Source organism: Mauremys mutica, chromosome 11 (assembly GCF_020497125.1).
Source record: "Mauremys mutica isolate MM-2020 ecotype Southern chromosome 11, ASM2049712v1, whole genome shotgun sequence".
NCBI classification, from domain to species: Eukaryota; Metazoa; Chordata; order Testudines; family Geoemydidae; genus Mauremys; species Mauremys mutica.
In genome coordinates, this window is record NC_059082.1 from 19,329,779 (window position 1) to 19,345,051 (window position 15,273).

The 15,273-nt window shown below is 41.7% G+C and overlaps 1 protein-coding gene across 1 annotated transcript in view; it reads left to right on the forward strand.

The window, feature by feature from the left end:
• ATP8B4 (ATPase phospholipid transporting 8B4 (putative)) overlaps window positions 1-15,273 on the forward strand; it is a 211,505-nt gene that overhangs the window by 69,057 nt on the left and 127,175 nt on the right. Inside the window, exons 8-9 of the mRNA XM_044979577.1 lie at window positions 10,554-10,667; window positions 13,237-13,335. Of these exons, the coding sequence (XP_044835512.1) occupies window positions 10,554-10,667; window positions 13,237-13,335 (213 nt within the window). The remainder of the gene's footprint in view (window positions 1-10,553; window positions 10,668-13,236; window positions 13,336-15,273) is intronic.

Sequence of the window (15,273 nt, forward strand, 5' to 3'; positions counted from 1 at the left end):
CTTCTCCCCCCACAATGATCTGTTTCTCCCCACTGCAGAGATACTATATATAGTGATGAAAAACAACACGTTCTCATTATTTTTATTCTCATTATTTCCCTCTGTGGTGGCCATTCAAAGTAATCACCACTTGTGTTCGCATCTCTCCTTTGTAACATAAAGGAAAAATTCCCCTTCCTATGCCATAAAATAGAGACTTTTGCTTTAACTTGCACTATTTTATTATACATAGTAACATTTTGTACCAGCCAATTTAATATTTTTAGTTTATTATTAGGTTTCCTGCTATTATATCTGCCATAGAGGGACAACCAGATATCAGTTATTGCTTAACTATGTGCCTGTGTACCAAGTGCCAAACTGGTTTAGTTGGTAGCATGCTTTACTTTGGGACTGAAGGCCAAAGGCTTAAGGATTTGCACAGTCATGTATGATGGTAGAGCTAGCTGCTGTTCTTTGGATGAGATGTTTATAGTGAGCTCTCTGCTGCCTGTTCTTCTAGCTGGACATTGGATATGCAGTTAAAAAAATAATTGTTATTATTTTGAAGAAAAGGCTATATGTTCTCTATAGGCATTTGAGAGTAGCTTTGGCATGCATGTGTATGTTAAATAATACCAAAGGCATTTGATGTCAGTTCCTAGCTTTGGTGTGAGAAAACAAGCATGAACTTGGAAAGATAAGACTCTGAGAACAAAGGATAAACTGGATCTCTCAATGTCTAAAGACATATAGAAGATGATTTAGCTGCTTTAGGTGAGCAGGAATGAAAATACCTTGAATTTACATGAGCTCTAAGTTGCTTGGCAAGGATTCATCCCCACACCTGCCCACCCCAGCTTTATATTCTATAGAGCACCATTTCCTGTCTAGATGAAAGAATGATGGGTTAATTCCAGTAAAATCTGTGTATGTGCCATTATGCAAACATTCTAAATATACTTTGATCCAAGGTTAGTCAACTTTTTCATTGGAGTAACTAGGCAGGATTGTATTGAGAAATGCACCCTTTTTAGAGCTCTTACCTAGTATTATCAAATTCCATTAAAAGTCAATTGGATTTGGACACCTAACTCCCTTATGCTCCTTTGAAAATACCAGCTGTAGAATTTATCCAAATATGAGGGGATTTAGTAGACCCAAAAGGGTATAAGAGAGTTTGCAATAGAAGTCCGCTATATTGCAAAAACTTAAACTTTGCTTAATTTTTCACACTGTGAGTAATCCCTTTTAAGTCATTGGGTCTACTCATAGGGTAAATTTCATGGGGTTTAGAGTGCAGTTCAGACCAGTGAGGAGTTGTCACCTCTTACCTGTAATCCTGAGCATCTCCCAAGACGTTAGTACTGCTACTCCCAGCCTGGGATGCTCACAGTCAGCAAACATGCATGCAGATCACACCCTGAGTGTCTACATATGATGCAGCCAGCCCTGGTTCAGCAACTCTGACCCCAGCAGCCTGTCTGCAGCCCCACTCTGGCTTCCACCAGCCTTGGTTACAACTAGCAAGGTGACCCCAACATACTCCCAGTCCTGATTTTTCCCCAGACAGTGTGCTCTGCAATGTCCAGCCCTCTCTTCGACTGTTCAGAAAAATAACAAGGTTCATTTGTTCCTTTAAAGAGACCAAAGCACATCACAGCTTATTAACTTAACTGGCTAAATACACCCTTCCATGCAAACACAGCACTGAGTAGGTTTATAGTAAAAATAAAACAAATTTATTAACAGGACATAGGTTAAGTGATGCCAAGTAAAAGGAATGTTAGACAGGGTCTCAAGCAAATAAAAGTGGAAAATATGCATCTAAAAGTCTAAAACTTTATCAAGGGACAGGCTCTGTTCAAGATGGCTTTTCTCATCCACAGTCTTCCAGCAAGATGGTATCTGACCCCCTCCTCAGTCAGAATCTTCTCCAGAAGCCCAAAAGTGCTGGTTCTTTTGTCTTCTTAGGTGAAAGAGATTGCTTAAGCAGGTCTCTCAGCTATATTCAATTTCCAGAGACTTCAACCTCTCCTTGGTTGATGCACCCATCTTTCTCAGATTGCAAGAGGTCTGGTCTCGGGTATCTGTTTAGTGGTGGATTAAGAAGTTGGCTTCTGTCCTTGCTTATAACTTCCAAAGTTCAATGACTTTGTTTCAAGAGGCAGGGTGACTTCATGCTGTTCTTCCCTTCCTGTGGGCGTCCTATCACCTTGTATGTACATGGGGTTTCCATTGTTTTGATTCCACCATGCTTAATTTACATAGGAGACAAGTGGATGCCTTATTTGCTGTCTGGAAGAGAGTCCCTGTTTGGCCACAGACTTTAAAGCATAATATCATTATGTATCCATATTCTCTCATATAGTGTTAATATATACATTTCACAATGATATTAATCACCAGTGTGTCATTAGCTTTCAGAAAAGACCTCACTCTATATACTTTTATAATACAGTAATGTTGTATACAATCTGTTGATTCAGTTGCTTACACTTGAGGTTCAGCCCCCTGTCTTTATAGACCAGTAAACCTTTGAAATGGATTCTTCTGAGTGTCATCACTCAAAGTAAAGTTTATTCAAGCTGTGAGGAAGGTGACATGGAGTCTGGTGGTGAAGGAAGCTCCATGCTCTTTCTTCCCTTCCTTCTGCTTCTGGCAATTCCCCACCGACCCTTTGTTGGTTTGATGGCCCTGTTTACTGCTTATATGTAAATATACCTTAATTATCTCTGCCTGATGATTGGGCACATTCCTTTGTCTAGGGCAGACCTGTTTACCAACATCCCCTGATATGCCTGGCTTAAACATAGTTTAGTCATGACTCCAGCTTATATCCATATCTCTTAATACATATTGGGTACATACATCACACAAGAGTATTAATGATCAGAGAGTTGTTAGTTTTCCACTGATACCTCACAAGGCATATTTTGTACAAATATTATTACAGTAGTAGGTAGGATGTAAATACAGGGGTGCTTAGAGTCACAGTAAGCATGTGCGTAAATCTTTGTGGGATCACCGACTAACAGTTAAATATTTGTAAGCCCCAAGTCACCTTTTGGTTTATGATCCTCAATTCTTTTCTCATCTCAATAATTTGTTTTGCAATGTTACTTGGACTAGGTTAGCCTACTGATGTATTTCAGTCTCTCTGAGGGATGGGAGTGAGAGTTAGATACTATCTGAGGACTAAATGTTAGAACAGTTGGGAGGAAAAATTAAGGGTTATCAAATACATAGGTACAAAGTGTTGGGCATACTGCTAGAAAGATATTAAGGCCAGGTTGTGTCTGGGTGATGGGGAAAGCAGGACTATCATGCAGACTCATCCTTTTCTCCCTCCCCTCCATGGAAGGGCTAGGCCTCTAACAGTCCTTAGTCTTAGAGAAAATTCACTTCTAGGGCCCCCGCGGTGCAAGTCAGTCCAAAGAAAGCAGCAAATAGCAGAAAGAGGAGTTGGGACATGATCCTGCCATCTCTGTTTCAACCTATGGAACTGTCCAGGTGATGCAGTGGGGAGTTTGCTGCACCATCCAAAGAGTTGTGCAGCTTAAACCGTCCCTTGATTCCTAGGTAGCCTGGAGGAACTATGGTGTCTCCTGAGGCATAATCCCTCCCAGAGCTCCTCCAGGGTGACACTTGTGAGCCACAGTCTCTCCTGTAATTGGAGGTTATCATTACAGTTTGAAAATGAATAGTTAGCAAGTAGGGATGCCATTTGTTAAATAAAATTCTGCTAATGGCAACTAGTTGCTTGAGAGCTTTAGCTGAATTATGCCCTGTGAATACAAAGTCAGACATGGTGAAAGCAGGTGAAACTCTTCTGAAGTCAGTGTCTGAATTTGGCTCTAAATGTTCCCTCTCTGTTTTGTAGGTATAAGTAATACAGTAAGAATACATTTCTTTTTAGGCACTAGGAGGTTGATGCTTTATGTCCTTTATTACCTATATATCTATATCAGTTGTTTGTGGATACGTTGATACAGGGCTTCTCATCTTCCTCTCCAGCTATGTCATTCTCGAAGGAAAAAATTGCTTGCAAGTATGGGAAAGTTGTTGTACAACGTATGCTGTTTAGAGTGTCTTGGAGGAAATAAAGCATATAGTAACTAAATTAGTCTCAAGGGAAATTTAATTTGTTCCCCAAGGAATTCTTCAAAATCAGAGCTTTGTAGATAAATTTCAGTTTGAAGAACATTTACGTTCACCACAATTACAGTTAGAAACCAGGAATGATAATTCAATGAAGCAGTGCTCAGAGAATTGTGCAAGATTAACAACATTCGCTAACAAAATTTTTGTAATGAAAATGTGGCTAGAAAATATTTATAAACCATGTTTCCCTGTGTAAATTATGAGTAGGAAATTAGACTCCTGAGACACGAGAGACAGCATTCTCCATAGATTCAAAAGACTGAAAGTGACTGTTCTAGTTGATTGAATTAATGCCCATAGAGTTGAAGAATATTTTTCTAGTTTGAATAATCTAAGTAGCTCTGGTTATAAAATAAACAAAATCAAGACATTAAAAATATTCTTCTGTTATGTGGTGATATTTTTCCAATAATCTCTAAATCAAGGTATTATAGCTGAGTACTACAGGTAAGGATACTTTTATTTTATCTTGACTGTGCCCTTTTAAGATAATCAGTTAATATCATAAGATGGACTAGAATAACTTGTCTGTGCTCTTAACACACTATCCCTTACTAGTTAACATATTATTTATTCTTTCTATTACCACAGCTTGCTAAACATATTTTGCTACTGTGGCTTGTTAAATATAGTCAGCACACATGTGCCCCAGTCTGGCTGTGGCAAGAAAGAGAAGGCAAGTTTCTAAGAAATGTTAGGCACTGCTCTTCAGCAAATTCTAGAAAATGAAATAGTTATTGGTGCCAATTTAAATAGGAATGTTGGAAGAGACGTGTGGATATAGTAGCGTATGTGGTGGCCAGGGCTATGGAACTATAAATGACGAAGGAGAAAGCATAGTGAAACTGGCACAAGCTCGTGACCTAGTAGTCTCCAACACATTTTTTACGAAAAGAGATGAACGTCTTTTTACAAGAGTAGAAGGACTAGACACCAGATTGACTGATTACTTTCTTGTTTCCTGACAGGAAATAAAAGATACAACAGACTGCAAGGTGATTGCAGGAGACAGTCATTGATTTATATAGTGTCGTCATGATATTTTTCTGTTTTATTATCTATCCTTTTTCTAGTGGTTCCTAACATTCTGTTAGCTTTTTTGACTGCTACTGCACATTGAGCAGATGTTTTCAGAGTAGTTGTCATGATGACTCCAAAATCTTTTTCTTGAGTGTTAACAGCTAATTTGGACCCCTTCATTTTGTATCTATTGTTGGGATTAAGTTTTTCAACATGCATTACTTTGTACTTATCAACACTGAATTTCATCTGCCATTTTGTTGCTCCTTCATCCAGTTTTGTGAGATCCCTTTGTAACTCTTCGCAGTCAGTTTTGGACTTAACGATCTTCAGTAATTTTGTATCATTTGCAAATTTTGCCTCTCCCTGTTCACCCCCTTTTCCAGATAATTTATGAATATCTTGAACATCACAGGTGCCAGTACAGATCCTTGGGGGACCCTGTTATTTCCCTCTCTCCATTGTGAAAAAGACCATTTATCCCTCTACTGTCTTTTAACCAGTAACTGACCCATGAGAGGATCTTTCCTCTTATCCCATGATTGCTTAGTTTGTTTAAGAGTCTTTGATGTGGGACCTTGTCACAGACTTTCTGAAGGTCCAAGTACACTATATCAACTGGATCACCATGTCCATGTGCTTGTTGATGCCCTCAGGGAATTTTAATAGATTGATGAGGAAAGATTTCCCTTTACAAAAGCCAAGTTGATTCTTCCTCAACATATTGTGTTCCTCTAGGTGTCTGGTAATTCTGTTCTTTACTATAGTTTCAACCAATTGAGCGGGTACTGAAGTTAGGATTACTGATTTGTAATAGCCAGGATCGCCTCTGGAGCCTCTTTTAAAAATTGGCATTACATTAACTATCATCCAGTCATCTGATACAGAAGCTGATTTAAGTGAAAGGTTATTTACCATAGTTAGTAGCTCTGAAATTTCATATTTGAGTTCCTTTAGAACTTTTGGGTGAATACCATCTGGTCCTGGTGACTTATTACTGTTTAATTTATCATTTGTTCCAGAACCTCCTCTACTGATACCTCTATCTGGGATAGTTCATCAGATTTGTCATCTAAAAGAATGGCTCAGGTGTGGCAATCTCCCTCACATCCTCTGCACTGAAGACCAGTGCAAAGAACTCATTTAATTGGAATTTAATTAACAATTCTGTTGATGATGCTTGAGCCAGAATAGATACCAAATTCTTTGTCCCATAGCTGTACTGCCTCTGCATTTATAAAAGGAATTAAAAAATAGTAAGCCCCACCTCCTGTGTTTATCACTAACGTAAAAAGAGCTGAAAACGTACAGGCAGCAAAGTAATTATCATTTTTACAGACTTGCTTTTCAGAGTAGAACCACATTGTAAAAACTAGGGGGAAGGTCTTTAAGAGGTCTTCAGAATGGTTGAGTAGATACATCAAGAAGAGAAATGACTAAATAGTGCGTTATCAAGCTGATAAAAGGTATAAAATAATTCTAAAAAGAGTAACGAGGGAGTAATTCTACCTATTCCCACCACATTCCATTGCAAAAGTGAATATCAGTGTCTCTCAGCTCCAAATTCCCAAATACCTCAACTTTGGCCTGAAAAGTGAAGACTCTCTTCTTTGACTAAATTTGAACATACCACTATTATAGTTTTAGGTAGATTTCATTAGCCAGAACTAACTTAAAACAGATTCTCTAATAAAATAAAATATACAACTTCCTCTGGAAAATGGGCATGAAACATATATATTGAAAGCAATATTAGATAAGTATTTGTATACCAAATATATGGCCATCTGAAAAAATGCCCACAAAATAGACACACACTGAAGCTGCAGAAGCATCAGTACATTGTGTCCATAGTCTGACCAACAGTGTCTCCTTGTGATTGTTGGCTCCCAAACTATTGACTCATCAGATAAGTTCTCCTAAAAGAAAGAAGAATCTGCATCGGTCAGGAACCATAAGCACACTAATGTAGCCCTGTCAGGAAAAACCCCTCTTGGTTTTGTCACGTGTTGTCTGCATGGATTTTTTGTGGGGAGTGTAGTAGGTAGTTGCCCTGCTCCCATTTTAAACGGCTTAGAACAGCCCAGGAGACGGCTGTGATTGGGGAAGCAGCCTCAGCTGGGGCCATGCCCCAAACAGAACACAGCTGGCCCTTATAAAAGGGCGGTAAGCCAGGTGCTCTGAGACGCCCTCTCTCTGCCTTTAGAGGGAGAAGGGCCTGGCTGCTGGGGAGTGTACCTGAGTACCTAAGGTGGGAGCAGGGCTGGGGGAAGGCAAGAGGAGCTGGGGAGCTCCGGCCTGGAAACCCCCCAGGCTGCTGGCCTAGTGCAAGGCCAAAAGGTACTGGGGTTGCAGAAGGCAGAAGCAGCAGACCCAAACCCTCCTTGCCAGTGATGAGTGGCAATCATACTGCAATCTGCCCCAGTGAACAGGGGCTAGATGGGGACTGGCAGTAGCCAAGACTGAAGCAAGGTGGAGCTAGAAGGCTGGGAGGTCCCTGGGGAGAGGAGACCCACTGAGACTGTGGAGGTACTGCAAGGGGCAGAACCCCAGTGGAAAGGGGCACCGGGGTCTGGGAGGGACACGGGGAGCCTGGCAAGGCGAGACAGGGGCCTGTAGAGGGCACTCCAAGGCTGTGAAAGAGCTAATTCCCAGGACGACATCAGGAGGCACCGCAACGGTGAGTCTCGCCCTGTTACAGGGAGCTAGTGTCTCTGCATGTAGAACTTCTGCCCCATATTCCTTCTCTGTTTGTAGGTTTCATTGTATTCATGTGGCAGCCAGATTTTAGCCTACAGTATCCACTCAGTGATCTAGGATAGCATCTGATGTATGTCTGTACTTATCTGTATCCAACTGTAAACTCCCTTTTGTTTCATGAATGCCATTTTGATTGTAAAACTGCATTGTACCTTCACTGTTGTCTTTTAATCTCCATACTGCTCTCCATTCCTGGAGGTGTTGTCAGAGGGCTAATAATGGAAAGCAATCAAGGTTTGTTAACCTGGAGGATCTCCAATTCAAATGGAAGCATTCTAGGACAATGAGCTAGTTGCCACCCAATGAACCAGTTCTTCCAGGTGGGCTTGTAAATAAGTAATGGATCAGCCGATGAGGGACTTGAAGCCAATGGGAATAGTCACCAGACATGGGGACTGGAAATTTATAAAAGGAAGTGTTTCTTACCTGCCATTTTAAAGAGAGAGGAGACCAGATTGCAAGTCTGTGCAGGAAGAAATGATGGTCCTGGGACCCAGGTCTGTGGAAAGACTGACCAAAACCTGAGGGTTCTTGAAATGGTGAGGATACTGGAGGGAGGCTTTTGAGTGCAGGTTTTTGTTGTTTTCTGTAGATCTGTATATCTCTTGTGCTTTGTCCATGAGTAAAGTGTGATTGGTTCAGAAATTCCTTTATAAAGTATCTGTGTTACTTGCTTTCACCCTTATGTAGTCCCTGAAGGGGAAATAGTAATCTGAAAGGTACATAGCTGGTACATAGTGCTTGCAAGAACTACTGGGGAGGCTTGGGAGAGCTGACACTAGTTTTCTTAGGCTTAGGACTGCAGAGCCCTATATCTCAGAAGGGGAACTAGATAAAGGATCTTTACCGTGAGAATGTGCCTAGAAACCCAGAGCCAGTGCCTAGACCAGGGGTGGGCAAACTTTTTGGCCTGAGGGACACATCTGGGAATAGAAATTGTATGGTGGACAATGAATGCTCACAAAATTAGGGTTGGGTACAGGAGGGGATGAGGGCTCTGGCTGGGGGTGCAGGCTCTGGGGTGGGGCCAGAAATGAGGAGCTCAGGGTATGGGAGGGGGCTCCAGGCTGGGGTGGGGGAGGGGCCTCCGACTGTGGGGTGCGGGCTCTGGGGTGGGTCTGGGAATGAGAGGTTTGGGGTACAGGAGGGTGCTCCAGGCTAGGTTTGAGGGGTTTGGAGGGCAGGAGGGGGATCAGGGCTGGGGTAGGGGGTTGGGGCATGAGGAGAGGTTCAGGGCTGCAGGCTCCCAGCGGCACTTACCTCAAGCAGCTCCTGGAAGCAGCAGCATGTCCCTTTTCTGGCTCCAGGTGACTCTGCACGCTGCCCTGTCTGCAGGCACCTCCCCTACAACTCCCATTGGAGCACCGGAGGGGGCCATTGGAGAGCATAGGAGCCGGAGCGGGGCCAAGCTGCAGCTTCCAGGAGCTGTGTGGTGCGGCCCCCGACCCTGCACCCCTACAACTTTCAGATGAATGTTCATGTTTGTCTTGGCTATAACAGACGTTGTACCTGCAGCAAATTATAAATATTCCGTACAAAGTATTTTCCTCTTGGTTACTAGCAAAATTTCAGATTAGTTACAAATCAACGTGTCTTGAAAAGACAGACCTCTCTGAAGTGATATTCTGAGTTGCACAATAACAGCTGATACAGACTAAACTAATTTACCCCATGATATTAGTTTGCTAGCCTATTGAAAGAACAATATACTCTGGTACATGCTTTCATATGTAATGTATTATACCGTGCTGCGTAAGTTACAATTAGATATGTATTAATGAATGATTAAGTTTTATTTATATTCATATTATTGTAAAAGTAATCACAGTTGTCACCAAGGAAAAAAATTGTTGTAGTAAAACAGCAGAAGTGAGGGCAATACATAGTAGGCTAATAAGATAACCAGAATCACAAGGTCCACTTCAGAAGTGAAATATGTTCTTTTTGTGGGTCTTGCAGCCCCCCCCCCCCCCCAAAAAAAAGACATTCCAGGCTTTCATAGCAGCCAAGCTATATGTAAGTTGTGTTGAATGGGGGTTGTGCATTTTAGAGAATTAAAGTAAAAGAATCAAGCAAATGTGTGTGGGTGTGCAATTTGCTATTGGGTTGTATTGCATTTTACTCTTAGCATAGCTTAATGTCTGCCTCCTCTGTGCTTCTGTCTTGCAGTGACATCTGCTGGGAAATGCATGAAACCCTTATTGGAATCCCCTTCCCGACCCCCCTCCCAATCCCCCACTATTAGGTATTGCTCCTGAATATGTGTATGTGTCTATAACCCTTCCTGAATCCACCCTTTCTCCTAGTGTGTGCACACTTTTCTTACCTGCCCTAAATAAGAGTTTAGAGATAAGGAGTCTGGAAGCTCCCATTTATTGCCTAAAGATTTTATATCTTGATTTAAAACATTGTTGAAAATTAGAACCTCTATTACCAATAATTTAAGTAATAATTATAATCAACAATTTAATGAATAATTGTAACAAAACTGAGATGCTACAAGATGACTTTCTGATTTTAAGTATCATTACTGCTATGTGTTCCAAACTTGAAGTAGATTTTTTTTTATAAGTGTTTAGATTTTTCTCTGCTGGTACTAACATGCTTTACGACTTTCTCTTATTTTTCAGAACAATCGCATCAAAACATCTAAATACAACATTCTTACTTTCTTGCCAGTTAATTTATTTGAACAGTTCCAGAGGGCTGCAAATGCTTACTTCCTTTGCCTTCTGATTTTACAGGTGATGTATAACTTTCTTTTTTCCTCTGAAGTGCAATTTTGATAATATTCTCTTCTCTTAACAAAGAGACCCAATTATATAGGTTAATAGCAATGCAATGGCTGCTTACAATACCAAACAAATAACTAAAATTGTTCTATGTTGATCAGATTTCATGGGTATTAAAATGTAGCTGTTGATCGACAACTATCGAATAGCCTAAAATGACTGTTTCTGATTAACTCTATTATGAGTGTTTCCAAGATAATACTGAATGGACATGACAAGGGGGAGAAAGAGGGCCTGGTGGGTAAATGTGCTGCTGCTCCTTCTCTGCTTCACCACCAGACTTCTTTGATAGGGCATTTCCTCAAAGATTAGATGCAGTTTGAGGTATGGGTGAAGGCCCAGGTTAGTTCTTATTTTACCCAAACTGGTTTGTTTGTTCCTTTTTAAACTTAAGTTAATTGGATAAGTAAACCAGCCCTAATGATCATCCCTGTAGGATGCCTAGAGTATGTGAGGTGATATAGAAAACAATTCTTGTCTAAATTAAAATCCACATCCCCAATCAGTACTTCATGATTACAGTCTCTCTATAATGGAATCCCAAATCCAAACTTTTGGGAGACTTGAAATCTGGACCTGAATAAATCTGAATTTTACATTTATATTTAAATGAAACTCTAGTCAAATGTACAGGTTTGACACAGAATATATATTTTTTAAAATCTCAGTAAAATAAAGATCTTTCTTGCTTTTTAATAAACATTTTTCTAATCTCTCATTATTTGTTTGTGGCTCTCATTTGTTCGCCATCCCCTTTCTCTGTTCTGTCTCACTTTTTGCATGCAGTGCTGTTATAGCCATGTTGGTCTCAGGATTTAAGAGAGACAAGGTGGGTGAGGTAATATCTTTTATTGGACCAACTTCTATTGGTGAAAGAAACAAGCTGTCGAGCCACACAGAGTTCTTGAGGTCTGGGACCTTTTAAGAAGAAGCCTCTGAAGAAGAGCTCTATGTAGCTCGAAAGTTTGTCTCCCTCACCAATAGAAGTTGGTCCAATAAAAGATATTGCCCAGGGCCGCCCAAAGGGGGGGGCAAAGGGGGCAATTTGCCCCGGGCCCCGGGCTCCGCAGGGGCCCCCAAGAGAACAGCGGAGGCTCCCGCCTCTGCCCCTCTCCTGGAGCCTCAGCGCATCAAGCGCCGTCTCTCCGCCGGGGCCCCTGAGCCCCGCCCTGCTCAGAGCCGCGTGGTCAGGGGGCGGGGCTGGGAGCTCCCGTCTGAGCTCAGCTCCCTCCGCTCGGCGTGGAGCTTGCAGCCCCGCCCCCTCACCACGCGGCTCTGAGCAGGACGGAGCTCAGGGGCCCCGGCGGAGACACGCTGCAGCTGTCGGGTGAGGCGCTGAGACTCTGGGTGAGGAGGGAGCCGGGGGTAAGAGGCTGGGGCTGGGGTTGGGGCTGGGGCCGGGGCCGGAGGGGTTGGCTAAGGGGCAGGGAGTCCTGGGGACAGGGAGGGGGCAGAGGTGGGGGGCAGAGGTTGGGGGAGCGGTCGGGGGCAGGGAATGGGGGGGGTTGGATTGTGGGTGTTCTGGGGGGGGTGGATAGGGTCAGGGCCGCCCAGAGGGGGCGGGGCAAGAGGGCGCAGGAGTTTCTTCACTCCCGGTCTTTGCCAGCGGGGGGTCCTTCCGCTCTGGAAGGACCCCCCCCACTGGCGAATTACCGCCGAAGCGGGACCCGCCGCCGACGTGCAGCCCGGTGTTCGGCGGTAATTTGGCGGCGGGGGTCCGGGACCCGCCGCCGAAGTGCCCCGAAGACCCGCGCCGGGGACGCCCCCCCACCGCCGAATTACCACCGAAGACCGGGCTGCACTTCGGCGGCGGGGGGCTCCCGCCGCGGGTCTTCGGGGCACTTCGGCGGCGGGTCCCGGAAGGGAAGGGCCCCCTGCCGCCGAAGACCCCGGGCCCCCGGAATCCTCTGGGCAGCCCTGATATTGCCTCACCCTCTCACTTCTTGGAGTTTTTACTCTTTCTGAATGTTCTCCCTTGTGTTGCATTCTTTAAGGTTCCATATACCTGGCAAAATGTATTTTGGGTTTTTACTCGCTGTTATTTAGTTGACACTCTGTCTTCTTACACTTTGTATTGTTTCATGGCCTTTTGCTTTACTTGGGCCCTATTCTCCTCTCATAGGTTATGAATACCTCCCACTGAAGTCAGTGTGAGTTATTCATCTCTGTTCTTGTTGATTGTTTCCTTGATTTCTATTTTTTGTTTCATTTTCTCTGCTTCTCTTTTTCTCTCTCCCCATTTTTCTTTCATTGTGTTATCCATTCTTATTCTTTCTCTCCCACATCTACTCTTCTCCTTCTTCTTTTTTCTCTTTCTTCCAGCTCATCCCCCCCCCTTGGCTCCTCACTTACATAATATTCCACTTGCTGCAATTTTACCCTCCCAGTGTATTAATTATATGACTATGTTACAGATTTTCCAGCACTACTTTTTATGAAAATTATTAGTTACTTCGAAATATTGTTACTGAAATTTCACTAAGATTTTTTTAAAAGTATTTAATAGAACTTTATCTTGTAGCTGATCCCAGAAATATCCTCCTTGTCTTGGTTTACTACCATTGTGCCTTTAATGGTGGTATTTACCATTACTGCTGTCAAAGATGCCACAGATGACTGTGTAAGTATTTGCAGTAAGTTACCTTTACGAAGTCTTCAGCCATCCATGTACTGTTCCATACATTGCTATGTAGCATATTATTCACATATTGTTGATTCTAGCGCCATACTGTGTGGAAGGGGCACAGGTATTCACAAAGAAGCTTTGTTTATTTGCAATCACTAGAGCAGGGGTCGTCAACCTTTCAGAGGTGGTGTGCCGAATCTTCATTTATTCACTCTAATTTAAGGTTTCACGTGCCAGTAATACATTTTAACGTTTTTAGAAGGTCTCTTTCTATAAGTCTATAATATGTAACTAAACTATTGTATGTATGTAAAGTAAATAAGGCTTTTAAAATGTTTAAGAAGCTTCCTTTAAAATTAAATTAAAATGCAGAGCTCCCTGGACTGGTGGCCAAGACCGGGCAGTGTGAGTGCCACTGAAAATCAGCTCGCGTGCTGCCTTTGGCACCCATGCCATAGATTGCCTACCCCTGCATTAGAGCATATTTATGTCTTAAAAGGCACAGTGTCTAAAAATATGTTTTGGTAGATGTTGGTGCTGTTATTGTTCAATTTAACAGATTTAGAAGTCTTCCTTTCCCACTCTGTTACTTGTTCTGTCAGAGTAAGAATTATACGCAGTGTTATAATGGTTATAATCACAGATGATAGGTTTGATGGAGGTAAATCCTTGTCCCAGGTCTTGTATATACAGATTAAAATTAATAAACACCAAAAATAAATATTAAAATGCTACTTTAAAATAAAGTAATAATTTTCAAAGCTTTTGTTAACTTATCCCATATAATGGCCAAAGTCTTGTAACTTTTATTACTGTAAAACATTTGGGGCTACACTGACTGATCCTGCTCTTATTTGTCAACTGCAAAACTCCCACTTTTCTGCAATGCGATATAACATTTGTATGAAGTAATGACAATAAAAACCATAATGCATCTATGTAGTGACTCTCAATGATCTTAAAGCACTTATATAAACGGCTTTTTTACACTCAGCAAACAGTCATGAAGTCCAATCACTTTCACAGTGAAATGGAACAATGGTTTAACAGCACCTAGGAATGCTACCCAATAGTTTAGCACAGACAGTTAAGAATACATTATCCAAGAAAAATTACAGAGGGAATGTAGGTAGGTAAAATGTAATCCCCAATTTAGAATTTGGCCAGAATATTGAGGATACTACCCCTACCTGTTAGAAAAGTGCAGTGGGTAGTAGTAACTCTTTAACTTTACACATTATGTATTTTTGGCAGGTTTCCATGCCTCCCTGCTGCTTTTTGTCCTGCTCTCTGCTGCCCTTTCAAGGCCCCTTATGTATTTTTTTTAACAAGTGTGCATTTTTTGCACCATTGGCTATTTTGGGGCATTTTAAAAATTGTATTTAATTTCTCTTTAGTGGAAGCAGTAGAAATATAGATTTCATGACTTTCCCTCACATCGGTATTACTGCCATTTGGCTAGTGACAATCAGTGGAGTAAGCTGCTTTTTCCTTCTCTCTGCCCTTTTACATTGAGATTTTATTTAAAAAAAAAAACTTGGAAAACTCTGAAAGGAGGCAGTAGAACAATTGTGATGGACCGTATTTTTTCTTTCTTTCACTAATCCTTTGTAGCCTTTGTGCAATTATTTAGCCAACTTCTGTTTAGAATTTAACTGAATAAAAGTAATTTTCTCAAAAAATTCATGATAATCATGTATGAATTAACACTTCTCCTTTTTCCTCTGTCGTTAGATGATACAATAAATAAATTCTTTAGAAATGTGCTAACTGCATACAAAAGCATATTTCCTCTTAATAAAGAAAAAGGCATGAAATCTATATTTATTCATTTATTTTGATTGCTTCTAGTAAGAATAAATTAAAATAAAAAACCTTACTTTTCAAAATGCTGACTGCCAAAATTGCATACATGTCCAGAAATGATACTTC